This window comes from Camelus dromedarius, chromosome 12 (assembly GCF_036321535.1).
Source record: "Camelus dromedarius isolate mCamDro1 chromosome 12, mCamDro1.pat, whole genome shotgun sequence".
Classification (NCBI taxonomy): Eukaryota; Metazoa; Chordata; class Mammalia; order Artiodactyla; family Camelidae; genus Camelus; species Camelus dromedarius.
Genome location: NC_087447.1, coordinates 5,010,706 through 5,034,111, shown reverse-complemented (window position 1 = coordinate 5,034,111; position 23,406 = coordinate 5,010,706). Strand labels below are relative to the sequence as shown.

At 56.9% G+C, this 23,406-nt stretch overlaps 4 protein-coding genes across 4 annotated transcripts; 1 reads left to right on the top strand and 3 right to left on the bottom strand.

The window, feature by feature from the left end:
• The first annotated feature begins 4,949 nt into the window (after window positions 1–4,949).
• On the top strand, window positions 4,950–10,483 carry NDUFV1 (NADH:ubiquinone oxidoreductase core subunit V1). Its single transcript, XM_031448111.2, has 10 exons — window positions 4,950–5,120; window positions 6,201–6,283; window positions 6,357–6,527; window positions 7,277–7,460; window positions 8,295–8,484; window positions 8,912–9,124; window positions 9,304–9,470; window positions 9,781–9,862; window positions 10,090–10,235; window positions 10,334–10,483. The coding sequence occupies exons 1-10, from the start codon at window positions 5,049–5,051 to the stop codon at window positions 10,418–10,420; spliced, it is 1,395 nt and encodes a 464-aa protein (XP_031303971.1). The 5' UTR covers window positions 4,950–5,048; the 3' UTR covers window positions 10,421–10,483.
• A 338-nt stretch (window positions 10,484–10,821) lies between these two features.
• LOC105104412 (double C2-like domain-containing protein gamma) lies at window positions 10,822–16,672 on the bottom strand. Its single transcript, XM_064492059.1, is given in 12 exon segments — window positions 10,822–11,318; window positions 11,500–11,581; window positions 11,677–11,834; window positions 13,180–13,233; window positions 13,325–13,460; window positions 13,550–13,659; window positions 13,895–13,966; window positions 14,042–14,121; window positions 14,276–14,645; window positions 14,744–14,842; window positions 15,348–15,861; window positions 16,539–16,672. Coding segments are annotated over 9 exon segments (1,233 nt in total). The 5' UTR covers window positions 14,511–14,645; window positions 14,744–14,842; window positions 15,348–15,861; window positions 16,539–16,672; the 3' UTR covers window positions 10,822–11,012.
• Window positions 16,673–16,674: 2 nt separating this feature from the next.
• NUDT8 (nudix hydrolase 8) lies at window positions 16,675–18,856 on the bottom strand. Its single transcript, XM_031448123.2, has 4 exons — window positions 18,571–18,856; window positions 17,760–17,892; window positions 17,069–17,146; window positions 16,675–16,992 (listed from the first exon to the last, which is right to left on the bottom strand). Exons 1-4 carry the CDS (start codon window positions 18,762–18,764, stop codon window positions 16,765–16,767), a joined length of 633 nt encoding a protein of 210 aa, XP_031303983.2. The 5' UTR covers window positions 18,765–18,856; the 3' UTR covers window positions 16,675–16,764.
• A 954-nt stretch (window positions 18,857–19,810) lies between these two features.
• TBX10 (T-box transcription factor 10) lies at window positions 19,811–23,306 on the bottom strand. Its single transcript, XM_064491851.1, has 7 exons — window positions 23,272–23,306; window positions 22,672–22,843; window positions 21,406–21,621; window positions 21,115–21,182; window positions 20,813–20,955; window positions 20,161–20,364; window positions 19,811–19,830 (listed from the first exon to the last, which is right to left on the bottom strand). The coding sequence occupies exons 1-7, from the start codon at window positions 23,304–23,306 to the stop codon at window positions 19,811–19,813; spliced, it is 858 nt and encodes a 285-aa protein (XP_064347921.1).
• Window positions 23,307–23,406: the final 100 nt, after the last annotated feature.

Here is a 23,406-nt window from a genome sequence, read left to right as displayed (position 1 = left end):
AAAAGACTGATGTAATTAAGAAAAAAGAAGAAAAACAATATGATCATCTCAGATGCCGAAGAAGTATTTAATGAAACTGAGCACCCCTTCAAGATAAAACTGTGCCTGAATATGATCAACATTTCTACCAAAAGCCTCAGCAAATCTCATACTTACAGGTTGCCTTGACAATTGTCACACTTCGGCATTAAGAGAAGACATAGGCGAGAGTTTTCAGCACGTTTTACAATCCTGCCTGACTAGAGGAGAAACTCCTGTTTCCAAGGTGACTCTGGGCAACCAACCAAACTACGCCCAGATCTGATAGGGCCATTCGAATTTTATTGCCTGGAACTACCCGCTTCCTACCCACCATAAACACAGTTGGTAAGAAGCCAGTTGGAGGTTCAGGGTCATCATTCAGGATGCCTCTCACTGATGAGGGAAGATGTTCTGTGGTAGAAGGCAGCAATAAAGGATGTCGGAGAAAAGACTAGGATAGATGCTCTTGTGAATGTTTCCCGTCTCCAGCTTTATCTGGAAAGGTATTAAAGTATTATTGCTTAGAATTCAATTTCCTTTTGCACCTGCATCAATGGTTCTTCTCTGCTGTTAACTCTGCCTTTATTTTCATAAGCAGCTATTACTAATTGGGGGAAAACAGATACCCACTGTAGGAATTCTGTTTCTGAGCAGCCAGTGAAAAACCACTGGCCTAAGGAAATCTAAAGGCACATGGAATGAAAAGGAGAAATAGAAATTCTAGCACATGGAATTGAGATTTTAATATTAAGCTTTTACACACTCCCACTAAAGTCACACTCCATATAAGGAAGCTCCCTGCTACCATTATACAACCTTATTCTGAAGCTCTGAGATGGTGCAATAAGAAAAAGGAAGTAGATACCTCACGTTAGAAAGAAAGATACTAGACTCTCATTATTTCTCAACAATACAATTATCAGCACAGAAGAGAGAAAAGCTTCAACGGACAAACTTTCTAACAGGGGAGTCCATTAAGGGCTCCAGATACAAAAAACAGTAAAAGCAAATTGTTAGTTCCCTATTCACAAACAGTAGACAATTAAAAAATGTTATCAGAACAGAGATCACAAAATCATAAAAACGCAAAACATTACATAAAATTCCTGTATTAAAAAATACGCATTGGGGAGGGTATAGCTCAGTGGTAGAGCGCATGCTTAGCATGCATAAGGTTCTGGGTTTAATCACCAGGACCTCCATTATAAACAAACACACAAAGAAACCTAATTACCTCTACCCCCCAAAAAATATGCAAAAAATTCTTTAAAGAAAAAATTCTAAATGTTTAGTGAAGGACCTAAAAGATCTGGGAAAAAAAGGAGTGACACCACATTCCTGGGTAGGAAGACTCAATGTTGTAAAGATGTGGATTGTCTCCACATTATAAGCCAGTGAACTTAGTTAAACTTTCTTTGGGCATTTGCAGTGTGTCAGGCACTGCTCATGTACTTTTCTCAACCCTAACGGATGGTCTTCTAGAGTATATGTTATCCTAATTTCCCATTAGAGGAAACTGAGGCACAGGTCATAAAATCACACAGGTAGTAAGAGGAGGAAGCAGAATTTTGAATCCAGGCCCTTAACTGTGATGCTCTGGTGTCCCTGGGGTGGGGGTGGGGGTGGGGGCACTCCAGGGAAATAATTATGCTTCTAAGTCTATTTGTAACATGGACTAATCTCAAAGACATAGTGTTGAATGAAAAATGCAAGGTGAAAAATTGTGTTATAGTGAGACATTGTTACTCTAAATAAAAAGCATCAAATACTCATTTTTCTGCAGGTAAATATATGTACACATAAAGGTATTTTTTAAAAGGACTAGAAGATAATATTGGATTCAATAGCAGTTGGCTCTGGAGTGGACAGACTTTAGTTTTTTCTGGTAAGGTCTAAATTTTTAAGGATCAGTAAATTCATATGCTATGTGAAATGTCTTTAAAATTTTTAAAAATTTATTTAAATGAAGGTACTGGGGATTGTACCCAGGACCTTGTGCATGCTAAGCATGTGCTCTACCACTGAGCTACACCCACTTCTGTGATGTGGAATATTTTTAAATCACCTAGAAAACAGTGGAAACAAACAAGCAAAGATGGTATCGGGGACTAAGTCAGGGAAGTGAAAACACGTTACTACTTTCTTTTTGTCTTTTTATATCTCTTAAATTTCCAACAAAGGAAAAACATTGGGTTTTTTTCATTTCCAAATATAAAATCAGATGACAATATGGAGTTAAGCACCTCTCTCGAGAAGCTCTGTGCTAGGGGTCAGAGAAGAGAGAAGAGCAGATCATGTTGTAGTCACACTGGACCTATGACAGCTGTTGCTCAAGACAGTTGTATGAAGTGGTGGAGGAAAGCTTCCTGGAAGGTGACATCCTAAGGGCTCCTCAGGAGAAGGAGGAGGAAGGGGAGGAAGACCGATCCTCTGGAGCATAGCCAGTTCGTGTGGACAGAGCAATCTGAGCTAGAGCTGAAGAGGTCAGCACAGGGCCCTGAATGCCAGGCCAGGGGGCTGGGCTTTGTCCTGAGGACACTGGGGGACCATCGAGGGTCTCAAGCAGGGGAGGGGCAAAATGGATCTGAGGTTTATGACAATCTTGCTCATTCCATAGTGCAAAGAAAGGACTGCCGGGGCCAAGACTTGAGGCCAGGAGACCTCAAGGAGGCTTTGCAAAAGTCCAGGTGAAAGCTGACAGGTCACGGCCATGGGGGGGGGGGCCTGAAGGCACGGGAACAGGGTGTGCTTGGAAGGCAGAGTTGGCAGGATGCAGTGGATCTGGGGACAGGGAGGCATCTGTGATGCCTCCCAGCTTCTGCCCTGGAGGCTGGTGGGGTAGGCAGATGTGCACAGTGGTCTAAGATAGCACAGGTGAGAGCCGGGATCTGGGATGCCTTGGAGGAGGGCTTCCTGGGAGGTGACATTGAGTGGATCCTGGCAAGTGGGTGCTCTAGATGGGTGGGGACTGAGTGGGGGATTGAGGGTCAGGAGACCTCAGGCCGAGACCTGGCAGCTGTGCCATCTTGGGCAGGCCACTCAGCATGGCTAATACACTCTGTCCTCTCTGAAAACAGGGGCTCATCATTCTTATGCCCTGGGTCGTAGGAGGATTAAGGAGATAACACATGGCAAGTGCTTGGCACAGAGCCTCGCGATGGATCAACTAGAGATCCTGCCCCTCACTCTTAGCTTCCCATCACCCCATGCCCAGCATCTTCCATCCGCTGCGTCCTGAGGCTGCCTCTTCCCCACGGCCTTGTGTTCCCTTGACCTAGTCAGACAAAGATGAGGAAAGAATCCATCCTCTGGTTCCATCTTTCCCCCCTTCTCCCACCCCAGAGGAAGGGATCCATGGCCTCAGGTCTGAGCCCTGGATTAGCTGTGTAATCTCCAGTTCTGTCTGGGCAATCTCTTTCCCTGCCTAGGAGGGGGGGCCTGTGGCTGAGAGTCAGGACTGCTGGGCCCTGGGCCTGGTACTGCCCTACCCATCTGTGAGACCCCAGACAAGGTGCCCATGCTCTTGCCAGCTCTTTTGGAAACACTACTGACATCCTGCAATGACTGTCATATGTGTGTCAGTCATTCTGTGCAATTTGCTGGGTGTGGGGTTCTCTGGGAAGGAAGAAAGTCCTGACCTTTATCACCTCTACCACTCAGCAGTTTCATGCCCGCAGACAAGAGATGAAACCTCCAGGGGCCTCAATTTTTTTCCCGTATAAAATGCAGTTAACACTATCCAGGGCTGCTGTGGGGAATGTATGAGAAAATAAGAGCATATTACTTTTGTAAATAGCACATTTCTCTAGAGATTAAGAAAGGATGATCACAGGACAAGAGAACAGAGGAGCTGGGAATAGAAGGCCAAACCAGCTCCAGGCAAGCTTACCACCAGCCCTAGGCAAGCTCTCAGAGCTAAAGTGTTCCATAGAACAGACAAACTGATTAACAAGAGTTAAATAGGCTTCCAAGACTTCAGGAGAAGGCAAAGAACAGAGGACCCCCTCAGGTCAGGGGAGCATGGGTGGGAATAGGGGACTGAAACGCCCTAAAGCCCCAGGTGGAAGAGTTCCTGGGGAGAGGAGGCATGATGTGGCCTGGGCCTGACCACCTTGTAGGGGAGGGGCAGACTCCTTAAATGCCTGGCCAGAGCCCGGTTGCCACGGCAGTGGCGGCCACTCCAGGATTTTGAGCAGGAGTACCAAGTGCCAACTTTCACCCTGTGTAATCCCCAGCTCTGTCTGGGCAATCTCTTTCCCTAACCAGCGAAACTCTCCTGATGGGGGATGAGGAAGGAATGGCTGGAAGAGTTTAGCAGCACCGGCAAGAGGATGTCCCACCCACTGACCATCTCCACCCTCTCAGCCAGCCTCACTCCAACCTAGGACTCTAGACACCTCCTCCTGGGAGACCTCCGCCAACAACACCCTGCCTGCCTCTGGAGCTGCCCCAGCTCTCTCTGGCTAATGAGTAATCCTTTCCTGAGCCCAGGGGTGTCCGTAGTGGTAAAATCACAGTCTGGGAGGGTTTGGACAGAGACAGAATAATTACAACGCAGCCATGACGAGTCGGGATGCAACGATCTGATTTCTCCTTCTCCCCGCATACACTTGTACATACAACAGGAGCACACGAAATGCGGGACCTGTAGAAAGTGTAAAACACCAGAACTAATCAGGTGACATGCAAGGTTTGTTTACTTGGGGGCTGAAAGGGTGAGGGTCCGGGGACGAACGCGAAGAAGCAGAGCAGGTCAACAAGAAAGTAATATGAGACCCACGGTAGGAGAGAGGCGGGCTGGAGGCCGGCGAAACTGCACCTTCCAACAGCCTCCGCGCCAGGCAGGCCACTTCCAGCCTCTCCGCCCTCCTTCGAGGAGGCGGGGCCGAGGGCGTGGCGGAAGCGCCGCAGGGAAGCCTGGGAGCGTGACGTTGTTCCTGTGCGCCGCCTAGCGTCTTGGTCGCGCCGGTTCTTCAGCCTTAGAGCCGTGAAGGTGACAGCGGGAGGTGACCGGCTTGGCCACCGCGATGCTGGCGGCACGGCGGCTGCTCGGCGGGTCTCTCCCAGCTCGAGTATCTGTGCGTTTCAGCGGCGACACGGTGAGGCCCGGCCTGGTTCGGGCCAAGGGTGCTCTCGGGCCTGGTCTGTCTGCCGCGCCTCTGCGTGCGCCGTCCCTTGGGTTTGTGGTGCCTTCTGGAGAACCCCTTCATCTCCCCAGCCCGGCAGGAAGGTTGTGGCTCTGGCCTGGGTGTAGAAGGGGAACGGGTCCAAACGGAGATTGACTCCTCCCCCGCCCCCAGCCCTCCGGCTCCTTGGCTTTCCTTATTTAACAGCCTTGCGACCTAGCGGAAAATTTTGCAGGTGGCAAAGCATCCTTGTCCCGTTCTTTCCTCGCCACAGCCTGGCAGAGCATGAAGAGGTCACTGTCCCATTTTAGAGATGTACAAAACAGCTTTGGAGGGACTTGCGTCTCCTCATTCTTCGTTCAGCCCTCTGCTTCCTATATTGGCTTTTAAGGGCATGGGTGTCTGGAAGCCAGGTCCCCTTATCCCTCAGCTGGGATGCTCCCCGCTGGGTCACATGGGATTCCAGACCCCATCTCTCAACAGTTTTTTTCCGGAGCTGCTCTCCCTCCGTCATCTTGTGCCCCAGCCCCAGTGAAACATTTCTTTGCCTTCAGAAAATGCATGTTGTCTGCAGCAGAGATTAGTAATTTAAATCTTTGGCTTAGCCAAGTTTTGATTCAGCAGCACAGCCAGACAAGTAAATAGACATGACATCACACTGGGCTCAGGGATGTAGTATGGTGCTGTGGTTCGGGTGCAGGTTTTGGCCACGGACATTCCTGAGTTTAGATTCTATCTGCTGCTTTGGGCTGTGTGCCTTTCCATAAGTTCATTTTGCTCTGAGCTTCAGTTTCCTCTTCTGTAAAATGGAGGAAATCATTCTGGTCTCAGTTATGAGGATGAAATGGGGTTTTGGATATAAAATGCTTAGCCTAGTGTCTGCTAAACAGGAAGTGCTTACTAAGTGGTGGTAGTAGGTATGATGCTATGAAGGGTTCTGAGGCTTAGACCCCTGCCCTCTCCCCAGCCCAGCCCTCTAATCAGCGGGACCCAAGAATCTGTAGCTTCTGACCCCAGAGCTTTGCTGGGCCTCCTGACCTTCTGTGTCCCCAGACAGCACCCAAGAAAACCTCATTTGGCTCACTGAAGGATGAAGACCGGATCTTCACTAACCTGTATGGCCGCCACGACTGGAGGTGAGATGGTGCCCTTAGCCTGGTGGGTCCCGAGGCAGGGCCTCCTCCTTACTGCCTTCTCTACTCTGTCCAGGCTGAAAGGTGCCCAGAGTCGTGGTGACTGGTACAAGACAAAGGAGATCCTGCTGAAGGGGCCTGACTGGATCCTGGGTGAGGTCAAGACGTCGGGCTTGCGGGGCCGTGGAGGTGCTGGCTTCCCCACTGGCCTTAAATGGAGCTTCATGAATAAGCCCTCAGATGGCAGGTGTGTGTAGGCAGGCAGAAATGGGGTTGCAGGAAAGACCTTGGGGGTGGCTGTGGCTACCTGGGCCTTTGGGCTGTTTCCTTGGAAACTAAGAGTGAATGAAGTAGGAAAACATTACCAGGGCTCAAGTAGGAGGGACTCAGTTCTCTCTGCTCTTCCTCAGGGGAGACTTGAGGGGTAGCAAAATCAACACAAAATTTTGACTCAGGCAGTCTTAACTGATCAATTCCTAGCTCTGCCTTTTAATCATACAGCTTTGGGCAGTCTCCTGGCATTCTTGAACCTCAGTTTTTTTATTTTGTAAATGGATATTGTATTGCTCAGGAATTAAAGGGCTAATGTTCATACAGCTTTTGGCCTGCACTTCGGTCAGCACATAGAAAGCAGACGATAAATGTCAGCTACTTTACCTCCTTTTGGCTCCAGAGATAACAGTGGAGGTTCAGGACACACTCTTTGTGACCAAAAGCAGATTTGGGCTCTTGGGAAACACTAGGAGAGATATTTGGACTGAGCAGAACAAAAAGGTTTTTCCTGTGGTCATAGCCACCGAAATATGAACTAGGCAGTGAGTATCCTGTCATTGGTGGTGAGCAGGCAGAACCCCTGGGAACATGTTGGGAGGACAAAGAGGGATTGCCTGTCAGAGGAGACATCTTTGAGGCTTCCTTGGGTGGAGTGGGGTGGCATGTGGTTAAAGGCCCAACCCTGGTGGCCCTGTAGCCTGACTCACCTGCTGATGCCCACAGGCCTAAGTATCTGGTGGTGAATGCAGATGAGGGGGAGCCAGGCACCTGCAAGGACCGGGAGATCATACGCCACGATCCCCACAAGCTGGTGGAAGGCTGCCTAGTTGGGGGCCGAGCCATGGGCGCCCGTGCCGCCTACATCTACATCCGTGGGGAATTCTACAATGAGGCCTCCAATCTGCAGGTGGGCAGGGGGAGGGGCTCAATGTGCACAACTCTGCCCCAATCCCAGGCACAGTTGTTAGATTTTAGCACCTAATTTGTCTGGGGTCGAACTAGGAGAGTGCTGTCCACTCCTGTATGCCTTGTGTCACAAGTGGGACGGGGCCCCCAAAGCCTCTTCCTCTTCCTGTATGTTCCAGAGCCTCAACTTGGGAGGTTGTATGTTCCAGGGCTCCATGACTTCTGGAATAGGGGTAGGCTGGGGAACTCACATGTGGGCATTTTTCCTGTAGAAGGGTCAAGGGGTCATTTCGGTAATTCTCAGCTCGGTGATGCCTGTAGTGATTGGTCCAGGGCCAACACCTCACACCTTTCTCCTAGGCTCCTACACAGCAGCAATGAAGGATGTGGGAATAATACCTGGAACGGTGCCTGGCACATAGTAACATTACATATAAGTGTCAACATTGCATATTTAAAAATAAGCCTCCAGGGTCTTTTCTTTACTACAGAAGCAGTACTTGCTTGTTATAAAGATAGGAAACCACACACACACAAAAGAAAATTATCCCACAGATCCACTACCTAGAGAAACTATTTGCCAGCATTTTCATTATTTCCTTAAAGTCTTTCTTTTAAAGATACACATAGTTGGAGAATTTGTTAAATGTTATTACAAAAGTATGACCCACATTATAAAAATCCCCGTCCCTCTCCCAGAGTGTCCTCTGCTTGTGTCCAGAGGGACGTTTCGCTCTGGACTTTGGTGATGGACTTACTGGCCCTTTACCCCTTCCTCCCACACACAGTATTCTTGGGTTCTTGGGGACAGTGCCCTCACACCCCTGTCCCACAGGTGGCCATCCGGGAGGCCTATGAGGCTGGTCTGATTGGCAAGAACGCCTGCGGCTCCGGCTACGATTTTGATGTGTTTGTGGTCCGCGGGGCTGGGGCCTACATCTGCGGGGAGGAGACGGCGCTCATTGAGTCCATCGAGGGCAAGCAGGGCAAGCCCCGCCTGAAGCCACCCTTCCCTGCAGATGTGGGTAAGACCTGGCACCTGGCCCGATTCCAGGCCTTGTCCTGTGGAATCTGGTATCTGGCTTCATGTCCCCATTGGTCACTGTTAGGGAATTTCTGAGTTCCTTCTGGACTGGGGGCCAGACACAGAGTAGGGTGGTAACAACTTAGAGGCTCCACTGGTGCCACTTGCAGTCCCTCATCCTGTCTCAGACCCGGGTCAGACACCCAAGTCCTCTCCAGCCCTCCGGGAACAAGGGGCAGGGTGGTGAAAAGGCAGTGCAGCTCCTGCTGGCATCTGGGGTCCAGTGGGGGACAAGAATAACAAAGGGCTGAAAGTGGGGCTCTCTGCCGCATGAGCAGGACTCTGGACAGACCCCACTGCCAGGAAAGCCGCCCCAACCTGGCCCCACCCGCTGGCAGCCACCAGTTTCTCATCCCATTCCCCTACAGGAGTGTTTGGCTGCCCTACAACCGTGGCCAACGTGGAGACGGTGGCCGTGTCCCCAACTATCTGCCGCCGTGGGGGTGCATGGTTTGCCAGCTTTGGCCGTGAGCGCAACTCAGGCACCAAACTGTTCAACATCTCTGGCCATGTCAACCACCCTTGCACTGTGGAGGAAGAGATGTCTGTACCACTGAAGGAACTGATTGAGAAGCATGCTGGTGAGCCTGGGGCCAGCTAGCGAGTGAGGGACCAGGGAGTCCATGAGAGAGCAGGGTGGGAGGGCCATAGGAGCCTGGGCTGGGGTGGGGGCTGACATAGGTCCTGGGCTTGGGGCTAGGCAGGTGTGCTGGCCCCAGCCCTGACCATCTATCCTTCTGGGGACTAACTGGGGCCCCAGGGGGTGTCACAGGTGGCTGGGACAACCTCCTTGCTGTGATCCCTGGTGGCTCGTCCACCCCACTGATCCCCAAGTCCGTGTGTGAGACGGTGCTGATGGACTTTGACGCGCTCGTGCAGGCGCAGACGGGCCTGGGCACGGCTGCGGTGATCGTCATGGACCGCTCGGTAAGGGCCGGCCCGTGCTCCCCACCCAGTCCCTGCCTTACGCCAGCCTGGTCAGTAACCCTTTCCTGGGCTTCTTGGAGAACTCTTGGCAGCTCTTGGGTCCCGGTTCCTGTAACCTGAGATAGAGTGAGGTGGGAGAGGAGGGGAGCGAGGCGTCCCTGGGGGAGAATGCCCGTGGGGTCTGGGCAGTGTGGGGTACCCAGGGAGGGTGGAGGAGCCGGCCAGAGTACTGCTGGAATCGGGAGGGTGTGTTGCTGGTGGGTGCTGAGGCTCAGGCCTTGGGTGCCTCCTTATTGTCCCGTCACCCCAGACAGACATTGTGAAAGCCATCGCCCGCCTCATTGAGTTCTACAAGCATGAGAGCTGTGGCCAGTGCACCCCATGCCGTGAGGGTAAGTGCTGAGTAGGCCAGGGGCTTTCTCTGTGGTTCAGCCTGGACCTGGGCTGGGCACAGGACAGGTGGCTTGGGCTCTGGACCCTGAATAAACCGCTGCTGCTTCCCAGCCTGCCATGGCTTCTTTCAGCCCCACCCTCCCCATGACCTGCACCCCTTGAGTTCCGTCCCCCACATCCCCGCTTTGGGAGATCATCAGGCCCTCTCTTGCTGCCACGTCTACAGGTGTGGACTGGATGAACAAGGTGATGGCCCGCTTTGTGAGGGGGGACGCCCGGCCAGCGGAGATCGACTCCCTGTGGGAGATCAGCAAGCAGATAGAGGGTCACACCATTTGTGCTCTGGGCGACGGAGCCGCCTGGCCTGTGCAGGTACTCCTTGCTCTGTTGTGTCACTAGGTGGGGGTACGGAGAGCCCAGGGCACTGGGGGTTCAGACCCTGCTTTACAGTGTCCCCATCCCCACCCCAGGGCCTGATCCGACACTTCCGGCCAGAGCTCGAGGAGCGGATGCAGCGGTTTGCCCAGCAGCACCAGGCCAGGCAAGCCGCTTCTTGAGCCCGCTTTGCTGGTGTCATCTGTCTGAACGGCTGGACAATAAAGCAAGTGCTGCCCACTCTCTCACTGCATCTTCTCCGTGGCCTTGCTCTTCACTCTGCCACTGTGGCCTGTTACCTGTGGAGGCTTATTTCCCAGACAGAGGTGGAGGTGTGGGAGGGATAGGTCAGCACAAGGTCCTGTTGTGAATTTACATCTTGGCTTCCTCTGGGTTAGTCTGTCCTAGACCACCCTGAGCATTTGTCCCTCAGTGCAGGAAGCACGGGTTGGGAGGGGCAAACTGGCCTATGGTCCAGACCTGGGCCTGGCCCAGCACAACCCTCTGCAAGGTGGGAGCAAGAATCGGCCCACTCTGCCCTGTGAGGCGACGGGCAGGGAAAGAACAGGCTGTCTGGTCTGGTTTGGAGGAGAGGTTTATTCTTGCTTCATGATTTGGCAGTGGGGTGAGTTTGAACAGGCGGAAGGAAGGGAGAAATTGACTAGGGGCTGGGCATCGTGGGTGAGGCAGCCCCAGGTCCTCGCAGCTCCATGGACACTGCTGTGGGTCAGTCTAGGGGAGAGGCAGGGAGCAGGGCCAAGCCGGGTGCCCCTACTAGTCGCTGAGCTGGAGGGGCGCACTGTCCAGTGGGTGCCACAGCTCCAGTCGGTGGTCACTGTGGCCCAGGCATTCATGCCAGTGCTGCAGGCACTCCCCACTGGCCTGGCTACTCAGTTGCACCCCGCCTGGGTTGGGGGACAGGTCAGGAGCCATGTGGGAGCCCATTGGGCCCCCAACTCCAGCGACCCCGCATTCCCACTCACCAATGAAATCGTCGGCTGTGCCCAGGTCGTAATCCCATACTGATACCAGCAGCGTCTTCTGGGCCAGCTCCTCCCTTGGGCCTGCATAGAAGAATTCCTGCAGGGAAGAGGGCAGAAAGGCAGGAAGGAGGTGGCCTTGGGTTCTTCACAACTTCAGAAACAGACTCAGGCAGGTGAATGGCTCAGGTTAGCCAGGACTAGTGCTTTCTGACTGATGCAGGATGCTGACCTCCCCTTCACCCCCAGCAGCCCGGAGTGCCCCATCGGCCCTGGCCTACCTCGTTGAACTCAGGGTTCAGGGTCTTCTTCCGAACACTGGTCTTGTATTTAGATTTCTTCCCCACATTTGGATGCAGGAAACTGGGAAGGATGGGGTGGGGTTAGGTGTGGCCCTGGAGAGGTTAGCTCCAGAGGGGCTCTAAGGAACCCACCTGCCCACCCCTGTTCACACTTACAGGCGGACAAAGGGGTCCGAGTAGCCGTTGGCATCCATGGGGGCAAGGTGGGCACAGCGCAGCACACCCACCAGCAGCCCGCCGCGCTAAGAACTGTAGCACAGAGACAGCAGGATGCGCCCGCGGTCCTCCCCAGCTGCCTCCACCTCCACCTCGTCCTGCAGGGGTAGGCTGGGGTCAGCCCCCGGGTGACCCACAGCCCAGCCACCCACCAGTGTGGGCCCGGATGTGGGAACAAAACTGGCTGCAGAGATAATTGAGGGCCAGTGATTCAATTTCATGATTCAATTTCCAGAAACAGCCACTGGCTTAGTGCCCTGGAAGGGAAATTCCAGGTCAGCTGTACTCTCCAGGGCCTGAGGAGGGGAGGGGCTTGCCCAGGTCACGCGACCAGTCAGTTCAGTGCATCTCTGTCTGGAGGGGAAGGGAACTGATGTCCCTAAGGGCCACAAACATGCTAGGAACTTCCTAGTGGCCTTCCATTAAGTGCCCATCACCACCCTCCTGTGGGGCAGGTCTCCTGCCTCGGAAGCAGCTCTCAGAGTCTGTTCTCCACCCAAGCACATACAGGTCTCTTCATCTACAAAACCCACCCTCCTCACCCCACCGCCCAGGGGACCAGGTTCTGAATGTCTTTTGCCACACTCAGCCCCTGGTACTTCCAAGAGGACTCAGGGAGGATGCCTGGAAAGAATATGTTTCTCCCACACTTAACATGGGATTTGATTTCCAGAAAGCTCAACCACCTTGCTTGAATTCAGCTCTCAGTAAGGGAGTGCTCTGTGAGCACCCACCATGCACCACGGGGCTGCTGTGTACGGGTCGGGGGTCTGGAACAGGAAGTGCTTGTCGCAGGTGCCCGCCCCACCTGGTGGGACTCACCAGCCTGGCCCTGATTGAGAGCTGCAGCAGCTATGTGTGGCTCCACTAGGGGGCAGGGCAGCAGCACCTGGCCCTTGATCCTGGAGGAGCTGGGGAGGGACCTGCCTCAGCCTTGCCGGTGCTGGGTGCCTGCTGGGCTGCAGGGGTTCTGGCCAGGTCTTTGGTTACTCACTGCAGATCCCTTGCAGTCACTTTCACTGCCTCCTGACAAGGGCCTGTCTAGCCCCAGGAACGGCACCCACATTACCCCAAGGGCAGACCTAGCAGCTGTGGGACCTCAGCATGTCCATTCCTTTCCTGCACCTTGACCTGCCCTCCAGCTTGGCCAGATTCCACCAGTTTCAGCCTCTGCATCAAGCTAGCCTGTGTCTCTGCTCTTGAGAGCTTTACTTGTGCCAGTGCCCCACTGTTCCTCTGGGTTCCTCCCCTCTCTGCCCAGCCACGAGGGCCTGGCTATTCCCTGGGACCGTGAGTGTGAGAGAGATGGCCTCGGTTTCTCCAAGCTTGCCTGGGCCTAGACGCCTTCTAAGCCCACATCGGCCCCTGCCTGCCACATTTCAGCCTGGGCTGCCCCAGACCTACCTACCCGCCTCCATCCCTGTGTGGGTCCCGCCGTCCTACCTCCTCGTACAGAGACATGCCACGTGCTGCATCCAGGCTCTTGGGCCTCTTGGTCTGAAAGAGCAGAGAGCCGGTCACTTTGGCTGGACGCTGCTTGGCTCCCTCCCTGACCCCCTGTCCCACCCTATGCGCCAGCCCCACTCACCAGCCTCCGCTTCTCCAGACACACATTGAAGCTCCTGGCTCGGTTGGGCACCAGCTTCCTCAGGGGCACCCGCAGCTCCCCAAGTGGAGTCGCCCGCCGCCGTCGCCGCAGCCGTGAGTCCTCACACACGCACAGCCTGATGGCCACCCAGGTCAGACCTGGCCAGGCAACACACCCCATCCCCGGGTGGATCCTGCCCCCTTGTAGCCCAGGCCCAATCCTCACCACAGGGTCTTGCGCTGGGCGTCCTGGAGGGTGAAGCCATGATAGGTGAGTGTCTCCTCCCAGACAGGCCCCCTTGTGCCCCGAACCGTGCGTGTCCGCAGCTGGCTGGCCTGAGGACCGGGCAGGGAGGGTCAGAGCCTTCTCAGGCCCCAGGGCCTCACCCTGGCCCCATTCCCGGACCCACTCCCAGCCCCTCTCCCTGACAGGGCCTCTAGGTGCACATCCCAGCAATGGGGAACTCTCTGCCTGATGTCCAGGGGAGGAGGGGCATGGCAGGCCAGGTGGGTGCCCCAGGCCGAGTGTGCAGCCAAGGGGCAGCAGTGGAGGCCTGCAGCTCCCTCTCACCTTGCTGGCCCCTGGCAGCAGATTGGCTTTGACATAGGTGTCCACGGAGCCTGAGGCCGGTGGCTTGAGGCCCTGGGAAGAGAGAGTGGATGTAGGACAGGCCTGTGGCCCAGGCCCAGGGCCCAGGGATGCCAACCCCATCCTCACCTGGGCATGGTGTGCTGTGCAGTGGAGGGTGCTGTTGTCCGCATCAAAGAGGAGCGTGAACTCGAGGGTGCCAAGGGTAGCTAAGGGCAGGTGGCAGGAAGGGTCAGCTTCTGCCTCAACCCCCACCACGGCACCATGACTCCCGCCCTGCCCCTTCCTGGTGGGTAGTGTGGGATGCCCCAGACCCCATCCTGGCTGGGCCCAGTGTCCCCCTTGTCCCCCGCCCCCACTCACTGCTGTCGTCTGAGTCTCCCTCTGGCTCTGGGTCCAGCTGGGGTGTAGAGCAGATGGCGGGGGTCACTGTAGGGCGTGGGTCTGGAGTGTGCAGGGTGGGCTCAGCGAAGGGGTTAAAGTATGGGAAGTAGTCGGAAATGAGGTGGATGGGCCGGATGGGGCCTGGGCTCACATCGATAGCCATGTGCTCCTGCATGCTCACCCGCCCCCGGCTCGCTGTCCCCCTGCCCGCCATGGGGGCTTGGACGTGGGGGCGGGACTCAGAGGAGCCAGTGCGGACTGGAGATGAGGGGCATGCACCAGGCCAACCAGACAGGGCAAAGAGGCATCACCGAAGGTGCCCAGGGGGGTTCTGGGCAGCAGCTGGGACCTGAGGACAGAGCGCAAGGTCAAGGCTGGTGGGGTGGGGGGCTCCAGCCCGAAAGGGGGCCCCCTTGCAGTTAGAGTAAGGCCAGCTGGGCTACTTACCGCTCTGAGAGCTCCTCCACCCACTCTGGTGCTCTGGTTCCCTGCTAGCGCTGGGTGTGCACCTGACTTGAGGTGACCCACAAGAGAGCCAGAGCATGGCTGTTGGGGAGGGGAAGGGGCGGGACTCACGACCCATCTTCAGGCCCAGGAGACTAGCATCTCCCTGTCCCCCACCCCCAGGGTCCCTTCCCTGGTGTGCGGGCTCAGCCTCCCTCCTCCTCGCCCCCGCTTCCTCCCCACCCCAGCCATTCACACACTGTCAGAGTTATTTTTACCTCCATCATGTGGCCCTGCTCCCAGGTGACTGGGAGGGCCAGACGGGAGGGCCAGAGGTGACACAAGGGGTGTGAGGGGCAGAGGGAGGGAGTGTGGGGAGGAGCGGGTAGGTGAGACAGAGGGGGTGCAGGGGAGGGAGCAGTGGGGAGGTGTGTGGGCAGGGGGAGGGGTGCGGGGCACTTGGGGAAGTGTGGAGGGCACACATGCGCATGGGAAGGTGAGATGGGAGGGCTCACAATCTGGTCCCCTTGTGACTCAAGCTTTTTAAAACAGGAATCAGACCACTTCGCCTCTCTCCCCCTTCCCCAGCTTGGAATAAAATCCTCACCCATCACTGAGGCGTGTCCCCTGGGCACCACACAGCGGGCCTGGAGTGGTGGGCCCTTCGCCCCGTGTCCACATTTCTCCTCTTGGTTTCCTTGAACACTCCAAGCTTTGTGCATGTGCTGCTCCTTCTGCTTCCTCTCTTGCCCTTTGACCTGGCCTGCTCCTGCTTACCTTTGGTCCCAAGGTCGCTCTCTACAGGGAAAAGTGATGGGCTTTTTACCTGTTCAACCTTCCCTCTGTCTCTTCCCCGTGGTCTTGTAGGGGCCACCCCTTCTGTACTCTCAGTCCAGGAGGTTCCCCCTGCTCCCCAGGCCTGTGCCCCAGACCCTGCCAATCAATGAATTCCAAATCTGGCAGCCATGTGACAGGCTCAGGGAAAGGCATGTAACCCAAAGCAGGCCAATAAAGTACCATTCTGGGATAGACTGGCCCAGAAAGAGAAACTCCGTTTTCTGTTGATGGGACGCTGGTACCATGCTGTCCTAGAGCTGTGGCCCTCTCCTCACCTCTCATCCCTGTGGAGTAGAGGATGCTCCTGAGAGTGAGGCCAATACAGCAGAAAGCACAGAAAGAGAAAGAGCACCCCTAAGCTCCTGGATCCAGCTATGCCTGAAGCTAGTCTATCTCTGGAGTTTGTAATTACCATTCCTCTTTTGGCAAAGTCAGCTAGTGAGTGGACTTGTCTTGCCTAATACTGCCCAGTCCACCATGTCAAGGTCCAGACTGCCTACTCCTTCAACTCTCTCATAGAACCCTGGCCTGCATGACTGATATACAATTATATTATTATCTGTGAGTAATTAATGTGCAGTCACATGATTATCTGTATGACCTGGTCTAAGGTCTCCCTCAGTCTGAGCACCCCCAGAAGGCAGAGTAGGATCTGGATGGTGCATAGATGTGGCCGCAGCACAACACCTGGGACATGGTGGGAGCTCAGCATGTTAGAGCTTTGCAGTAACAGGGTCAGGGACGTGGGACAGGGTCAGCCCAGCAAGGAAGAGGGAACAGGTACAGTGGCTAGGAGTTTGGGCTCTGGAGTCAGGGAGGGCCTGGTTCAAATCCCAAATTGAGGTGATCTTGGGTAAGGTGTCTGCCCTGCCTAAGCCCCAGTCTCACCAGCCAGGGACAGAGCTGGCCCCACCTCACAGGGCTGTGGTGAGGGTGAAATAAGAGAAAAGACACCAGGCACCTAGCACACAGTACGTGCTCACAGCAGATGCCCACTGTTGTGGGTGACAGTGTGATTATCCAGAGGCACTCCAGCCAGGAAACCAGATGTTCCAGGGTGTCTCCCCAAGGTCAGGGTACCAGTGCAGAAGACGCAGTTGCCATGGAGGTGGTAAAGTCTCTTTATTCAGTCCTGGAGTGGAGCTGGCCCCACAGGGCAAAGGCAGGGGTTGATCAGGGCCAGACCTTCAGCCCTTGGGCAGCTCAGGGCCAGCCAGGCAAGGCTGGTAGGTGCCAGGTGCCAGCAGCTGCAGGGCGAACTCGGTGATGACGGCTGTGAGCCCCCAAATACGGTGTGGCCCATGCAGGAAGACGGGCAGTGTGTAGCGGAAGTGGCCACCATGGCAGAAGTGGGTATAGCCCTGGTTCTGCGCCTGCAGCAGGTGGGCCAGGGGCAGTGCAAACACTTCATCCACCTGTGGGCAGGAGGCATCGAGAAGGTAGACAGAGCACTGGCTACTGCAGCTCCCCACCCAGCATTCCGCTACTCACCTCCTCGGGGTTGGGCCTGAGGCTCTGGAGATCCAGCGGGCCCACGCCAGCAAGCACTGGCACCACAGAGGCCTTTGGCTGAGGCAGGAGGAGGGCGGGCAGTCAGGGGAGGCGTGGCCTCAGTGGGGCTTTGGGACTGGGAAGGGGACCTGAAAGGAAGACTTCAGAGGCCTTCAGTGCAGGCCAGGTCCACCTGGCCCCTGCCCTTGGGCTTGCTCAGCCATGCTGACTGACTCAGTTTCACAAAATCCACTAGATGCATTCAGGCCTCTGGGCCTTTGCAGACTGGTCCCTCTACTCAGGACAACCTTCCCTTACTTTCATTACCCTAAAATCTCCCCATTGTCATTCAGTCCCTGCCTACCCTTCAAAGCATTCCCTAACCTTTATCCACCAAGCTGAGCAGAGCTGGCTCACCTGTGGGCATGTGGGGGTGGGCTACCTCCAACCCAGGACCTGAGCCTCAGTAGACCCTGTGAAAGGGGGTAAAATACCCCGACCCCTTCCCGACGGGTTGTGTGAGGACGGAACACAACTGCCAGGCAGGTGTCTGGGGCTCCACCGCACTGCGAGACTGCTGGAGCCCATGACCACTCTCCTTGTCCCCGGGGTCCCTGCTTCTAGCCTAGGGCAAGCACAGTCGGTGCATGGGGTAAGGGCTGGTGGTGGCCTCAGGGCCTGGTGGGCTTACCTGGTCCTGCAAGGGCCGCAGGACACCCCACACATGCTCCTCAGGCACCACAAGGCCCAGCTCCTCACGAGTCTCCCTCAGGGCTGTCTGAACCACATCCCGGTCAGTGGGATCACACTTGCCACCTGGGAAACTGAACAGGCACAGGGAGCCTGGTTCTTGGGCTGTTGAGGCCATGGAGGGGTGGTGGTGGCAGCTGTGGCAGAGGGCTAATGACCCACCTAAATAACGTCTGTCTCTGCCCCTAGTTTGCAGAGAGGGCTGGGCAAGCCACATGACCTCGCCAAGCTCAGTTTACCTCCCTGAGCAACGAGGGTAAGGGAGAGGGGCCCTGGGGCTCAGACACACAAACTCTGCTTATGGTGGCCTTGGTGGAGCTGACATTAACCCTATGATGTCCCCAGTTCCCGCCGGGGGCGGGGCCAGGGCGGGACACGGGGCAGCCCAGCCCCGAGTGCTTCCTGGGCTCTGGACCCGAATCTCTCCAGAGTCACCATAAGAGGGCGCGGTCCTGCCTTTTTAGAAGTGGGACACAGATCTGAGAGATGTCCCCGTCAGAAGTGGCGCGGGACGCACATCGAAGGATCCGCGCAGCGCCCGGGCAGGAGCTCCTGCGGCACCAGGTTCGGGGCGAAGGGACGCGGGTTGCTGACTCCTGGCCGCAGTCCGCGGGCGGAGGGGCTCTCCCCGGACCCAGTCTACCGAGGCGGCCATGGAGGCTCAGAGAGGCTTGGTGCCTTGCCCACGACCCTGCAGTCGCCGGGGTTCAAAGGGCTCCTCCAAAAGGGAGAGGATTTCCCGGCCGGTGTACCTGACGTCACCCTTGTGCCTCCCGGCCAGACGGCTGGACCGCAGCGTGTAGAGCAACGCCGGAACCCCGCGCACCGAGCACAGCGGCACGAGTACGGCGGCCGCCGCGGGCCGAGCGCGGAGCCGGGCCGTGGCCCCCGCCAGCAGCCGTCGGCAGCGCCGCTCGCCCTCCGCCGACAGGCAGTCGGGCAGCATGTCCGGCCCAGCACGGCCAGGACAACGAGGGCACCGGGCCGCGCGAGGGAAGGGGCAGTGCGCACACTCCCAGGTCTCTCCGGGATCTGGGCGGGGACCGCAGGAGGAGTCGCCCCGCCCCGTGGTGGCTTCCCAGCGGCGCCGGCCACGCCCACAGACCCCGACCTAGTAAAGGGGGCGGGCCCGGCAGGAGCGAGTGATGGGGCGGGGCCGGAAAAGGCCTGAGCTGCGGGCAGAAGGGCTGGCCTGGGTGGTTCGAAGTGTGTCACCGAGCACGGGAGTCGGGGTGTCTGGCCGTTGAGGCCCCGCCGGGCCCCGTGTTCCTTCTCGCCCGAGGTATACGGGACCTCAAAGGAAGTGCGCCAGATGTTCGGAGTCGGCGTTTAGTGGGGGTCTACGAGACCCCACCAGGAGGCCGAGCCGCCCTGGGAGTCCCTTGCCCTCCCCACGCTCCAGGCCTTCTCCCTTGGTTCCTCTGGGTGGTGCGCGCCGCTCCCTCTCGCCCCAAGGGACTCACTTCAGCCCCAGGCCTTCGCCTTGCTTTTCCCACCGCCGGGAGCTCACTTTTTTTTCCGCCTCTGCAGTTTTTACTCCCATAGGTGTTGGTTCAAATGTCACTTTCTCTAGAAGCTCTCCTGCCTCGAGTCTTGATCGGATTCTCAAACTCCCCCCCACCCCTTGACCCTTGGAGTCACTGCCTATGGTGCTCTGCACCTCTTTGTAAAACTCTGACCCCTCCAGGCACCAGGCGACCCTCGCTTTGGGCATAACATCTAAACATGGAATGGCAGGTGTCCCATGCTTTGCTTCCACTTTGAACAGGTGCCTCCCTGAGCTGTGGTGGCGGTCCTCATTGGGGCACACAGGCAGAGAGCAGGAACACAGCCTCCCTCACAGCTTGTATCCCCACGTTGACTATCACTCTGTGCTCCCAGGGATCCCAACAGCACTGGGCAGAGCTTTGAGATATCTGCAGGCCACACTCGGGTGTGGGCATTCCTGAGTCCCTCCACCTTGACCTCTGAGGACAGAAGTGCTCTGACCACTCATGCCAAATGATTTAATGCTGGGGGGAAAAGAGAGGTAAAGCAGGGCTTGGAAGAGTCACCCCCAAGGCAGAAGGGGGCAGGTTGTGAGGTAGGGGGCCTGGTTCCAAGCCTGGCACCAGCTCAGCCTTGTTGTGACTTTGGGCAGGTAGCTTCCCTCTCTGGGTTTCCACCTGCCCTGCTCTCTCCATGTGAGGGGAAGGGGGTCTCTGCAGAGGTGAGTTTGGGGTCCAGGGTAAGAGGACTCTGTTCACAGGGCCCCCACCATTACTGTGGGTCCTGGCCAGCCCCTGGGCACAGAGCGGTGGAGGGGAGGAGCCCCAGCCCAGCTGGGAGGGGCACCCCCTGACCCCTGTCATCCTGAATATTGGGGATGGGGTATGGTGTTGGCCGGGCCCTTGGGATTCGGAGGCGGCTTGAGGCTCCACGGTACAGGCCCTGGTAGTTGAGGGGCCGGTAGATGGCTGGGGCCAGGAGAGCCTCAGGGGGAGCCAGCAGCTGATGGTGGAGCCTGGCAGGGGTCCTGGAGGTGAAGGCTGGAGCTTTGTTGGGGTCTAGGGAGGAAATGGTCTGAGTGGACCCCAGACCTCCCCTCACACCCTCAGCCTGCCTGTCCCCTTTCCTGCTCCTCCCATCCCAAGTTGCCCACCTCTTAGTCTTTGCTCTTTCTCTTCTATATGCCAGAAATTTCTTCCCCACCTTCTCCCTCTGTCCAAACCCTTCCCAGTCCTCCAAGCCCCAGCTTGGGAACCACCTCCTCCAGGAAGCCTACGTGACCCTCCTTCCCTCTGCTCTCAGCACCTTATCACTGCCCTGGTCTTTCTGCTCTGGGTCCCACATTGTCTCCAAAATCTCTGCCTCCCCGTCTCTGTTCACACAGATGCCCAGTGAGCTTGCTGAACATGCTGAAACCCCTTCCTGGAGGCCTGGTGGCCCTGTCCCCTCACTTCCTGCCCACAGTGCCGGCTCTCGTCCCACTGTGCCTGTGGCCTGGGGGCTGACCTTTCTCCTGCTCTGGGGAGCCCTTCAGCAGGCAAGGGCTGAGGCTGCTGCGACTCTGGGTTGGGACGCTGAGCAGGGGCCTTGGAGATACAGTCCTGAAGGTGTGGCAAGCGGGAATGGGGGCAGGGGTCAAGGTGGAGAACCTAGGCCAAGGGTCATGGTCAGAGTCAGACAGTGGGATCCCAGGACAAGCCAGTGGATGAGACCCTGAAAGAGGGTCAGGAGCCAAAGCCTTAGGAGATGCCTGGGGTGAGGGGATGGGTTAGGGCAGGTGGGCAGGGTTGGCCGGGGCCAGACAGTACCAGGAGTCCGGGTCACTCTCCCTAAAGCCCTTGGCAAAAGGGTTGCTGGCAATTTTCAGCTGAGTGATCTGCAGGGGAGAAACTGTAGTTATGAGCCAGCTCTGAGCTGGGGAAAGTCTGTGGGGCCCCAGGCTCAGCCACCCTCTCCTCCCAGGACCCCCCAATCTGGAGGAACCACAGAACCAGTGAGCGTGAAGGCAGGGGAATGACTGTGGACAGATACCCACTGAGTCCCAGGGAGGGAGGGGAGGACAGGGGTCTGTATGCAGGAGGGGCCTAAGAGCCTGGGGCCTTAGTCTCCCCGCTGTGAAATGGGCTGGCAGCTGCCTCATGAGCTGTGGCCTGACCCACCCGATGGTTCTGATATGCTGTCACGGCCGTGAACTGGGTCTCCGTGAAGACAAAGGACTTAAAGTTCTCCTGGGCATAGCGCTCACTGTCTTTGCGTGGGTCCACGAAGACCACGTGGAAGCGGGGCTGGTAGCGGTGCATAGAGTTGAGGATGATCTGTGGGGGTTGCGGAAGTGGGTGTGCAGGGGTGGGGCACAGCCACAAACCCTCACTGAGGCTGAAGCCCTTTTCCCCCCGGGAAAAGGCAGCCCTGAGCCCGCAGCCCATCTTGAAATGGTGGTGCCGGGTCTGGGCTTGAGAGACTGCAGTTCTTTGTCAAAGGCCCCTTTGTGTCTGAGCATCCTTACTGCTTGGCCTTCCCTCATTCCCATGTCCCAGCTGTCACAGAATTATCCGGGACCTGACCACCTCTCCCACCCACTGCATCCACCCCTCCCGGCCACCATCATCTTTCTCCTGGGTTTCCTCAGCTGCCTCCTGGCTGTGCTCCTCGCCTCCACCGGGTGCCTCTGCCCGTTCCCCACATAGCATCCCCAGTGAGCAGCTCAGAACCCTCCTGTGACACCTGCCCCATACAGAGTAAAGACCAAAATCCTCTCTGGAGCCAACTGGCCCTGCAGATCAGCCCTGGCCGCCCCTGGGATCCCTTTCCCGCCTATTGCCCCTCCGTGGTCCACTCCAGCCACACAGGAGCCTCCTCGAAGCTCCCAAAGTCCCCAACATTCTCTAGCCTCAGGGCCTTTGTACTTGCTGTTCCCTCTGCCTGCAACAGCTCCCCCTTCTATACGCATGGGCTCCTTCCTCCACTTCCTTCGGATCTCTCTTCAGATATCCCTTGAGCCCTGTGAACTGAGCAGCCACCTCCGTCTCAGCCCCCCTCTCTGTTTCCTTTTTCTCCTGGCATTTATCACCACCTGAGACATCTGGATTCTTATCATCTGCTCCCTACCCCAGGAGGGGAGTCCCGTGAGGGCAGGGGTCTTTGACAGAGTGTCAGCAGTGCTGTGTTCCTACCTGTCCGGGCAGTCCCCTCTGCTCTCCAGCCCCTGGCCAGGTGAACTTGGCCCCCCGCCTTGGCGTCAGACTCAGGCAGGGGTGCTGGGAACTAAGGTCATCAGGCACCAAAGGCCTTCGGGCTTCATCACAATCAGGCCCCAGTGTCCCCTGCCCTGGCCCAACCCCTCCCCACTGTGGCCCGGGCCTCACGTGGCCGTTGTCATCCAGCAGGTTGTTGGTCAGCTTGAGCTTGTCAAAGGACACAATCTGGCGCATCCACTGTGCACCCTTGGCCGGTGAGTCGGGGTGGAAGTGCACACGACCAGGCGTGGCTGGGTCCGCCTTGCCTGCCACCAGCCAGGCTGAGCTGTGGAAGGCATACCTGGGGACAGAGCAAGATGGCGAGGGTGCCCCGACTGCACCCCACGACATCTCATCTGCTGCTGCCCCTATGTAGAGCCAAGACTGATGAGGCGACAGGGCTGTCCTTGTCCCCATCACAGCCCAGGTACCAACTCCATCTGCACATGGGGAACCGGAGGCTCCAAGAATGCTGTGCAGCTCTGGGTTCCCCATGGCTCCACCCGCTGCCCAGGGCTAACCCACCCTGCCTACCCAGGCTCACCCACTGCCCACTTCAGACTGGGGCTGCCCTGAGCTGCCCACCATCAGGCTCCCCACTGCTGCCCCAGGATAGGCCTCCCTGACACTGCTCCGCCCGGCCCCTGCCTCCCCCAGGTGCAGGTAGGGGTCTACCTTCCCATCTCAGCACCTGAGGTCTGAGCTGCATCCCCCGGCCATCCCCCAGACCTGTATCTCTTGTCGTCCAAAGGCACAAAATCCATGAGCAGCGCATAGTCAGCCAGAGTGTCCATGCCCAGAATCTTCACCTGGAAGGTGGGGAACATCCTCCTGCAGGAGGGGGCGCTCAGCTGCCAGAATCTG

Coding starts and splice junctions, on each gene's coding strand:
- NDUFV1 (XM_031448111.2), top strand. CDS start 5,049: ATGCTGGCGGCACGGCGGCTGCTCGGCGGGTCTCTCCCAGCTCGAGTA. Junction 6,284..6,356: donor TATGGCCGCCACGACTGGAG/GTGAGATGGTGC, acceptor TACTCTGTCCAG/GCTGAAAGGTGCCCAGAGTC. Junction 8,485..8,911: donor ACCCTTCCCTGCAGATGTGG/GTAAGACCTGGC, acceptor ATTCCCCTACAG/GAGTGTTTGGCTGCCCTACA.
- NUDT8 (XM_031448123.2), bottom strand. CDS start 18,764: ATGCTGCCCGACTGCCTGTCGGCGGAGGGCGAGCGGCGCTGCCGACGG. Junction 17,893..18,570: donor AGGCACAAGGGTGACGTCAG/GTACACCGGCCG, acceptor GTGCCTGTTCAG/TTTCCCAGGTGGCAAGTGTG. Junction 16,993..17,068: donor TCAGGCCCAACCCCGAGGAG/GTGAGTAGCGGA, acceptor TCCTGCCCACAG/GTGGATGAAGTGTTTGCACT.
- TBX10 (XM_064491851.1), bottom strand. CDS start 23,306: ATGGATTTTGTGCCTTTGGACGACAAGAGATACAG. Junction 22,844..23,271: donor TTGGACGACAAGAGATACAG/GTCTGGGGGATG, acceptor CTCTGTCCCCAG/GTATGCCTTCCACAGCTCAG. Junction 20,956..21,114: donor GAGAGTGACCCGGACTCCTG/GTACTGTCTGGC, acceptor CCCTTGGCCTAG/GTTCTCCACCTTGACCCCTG.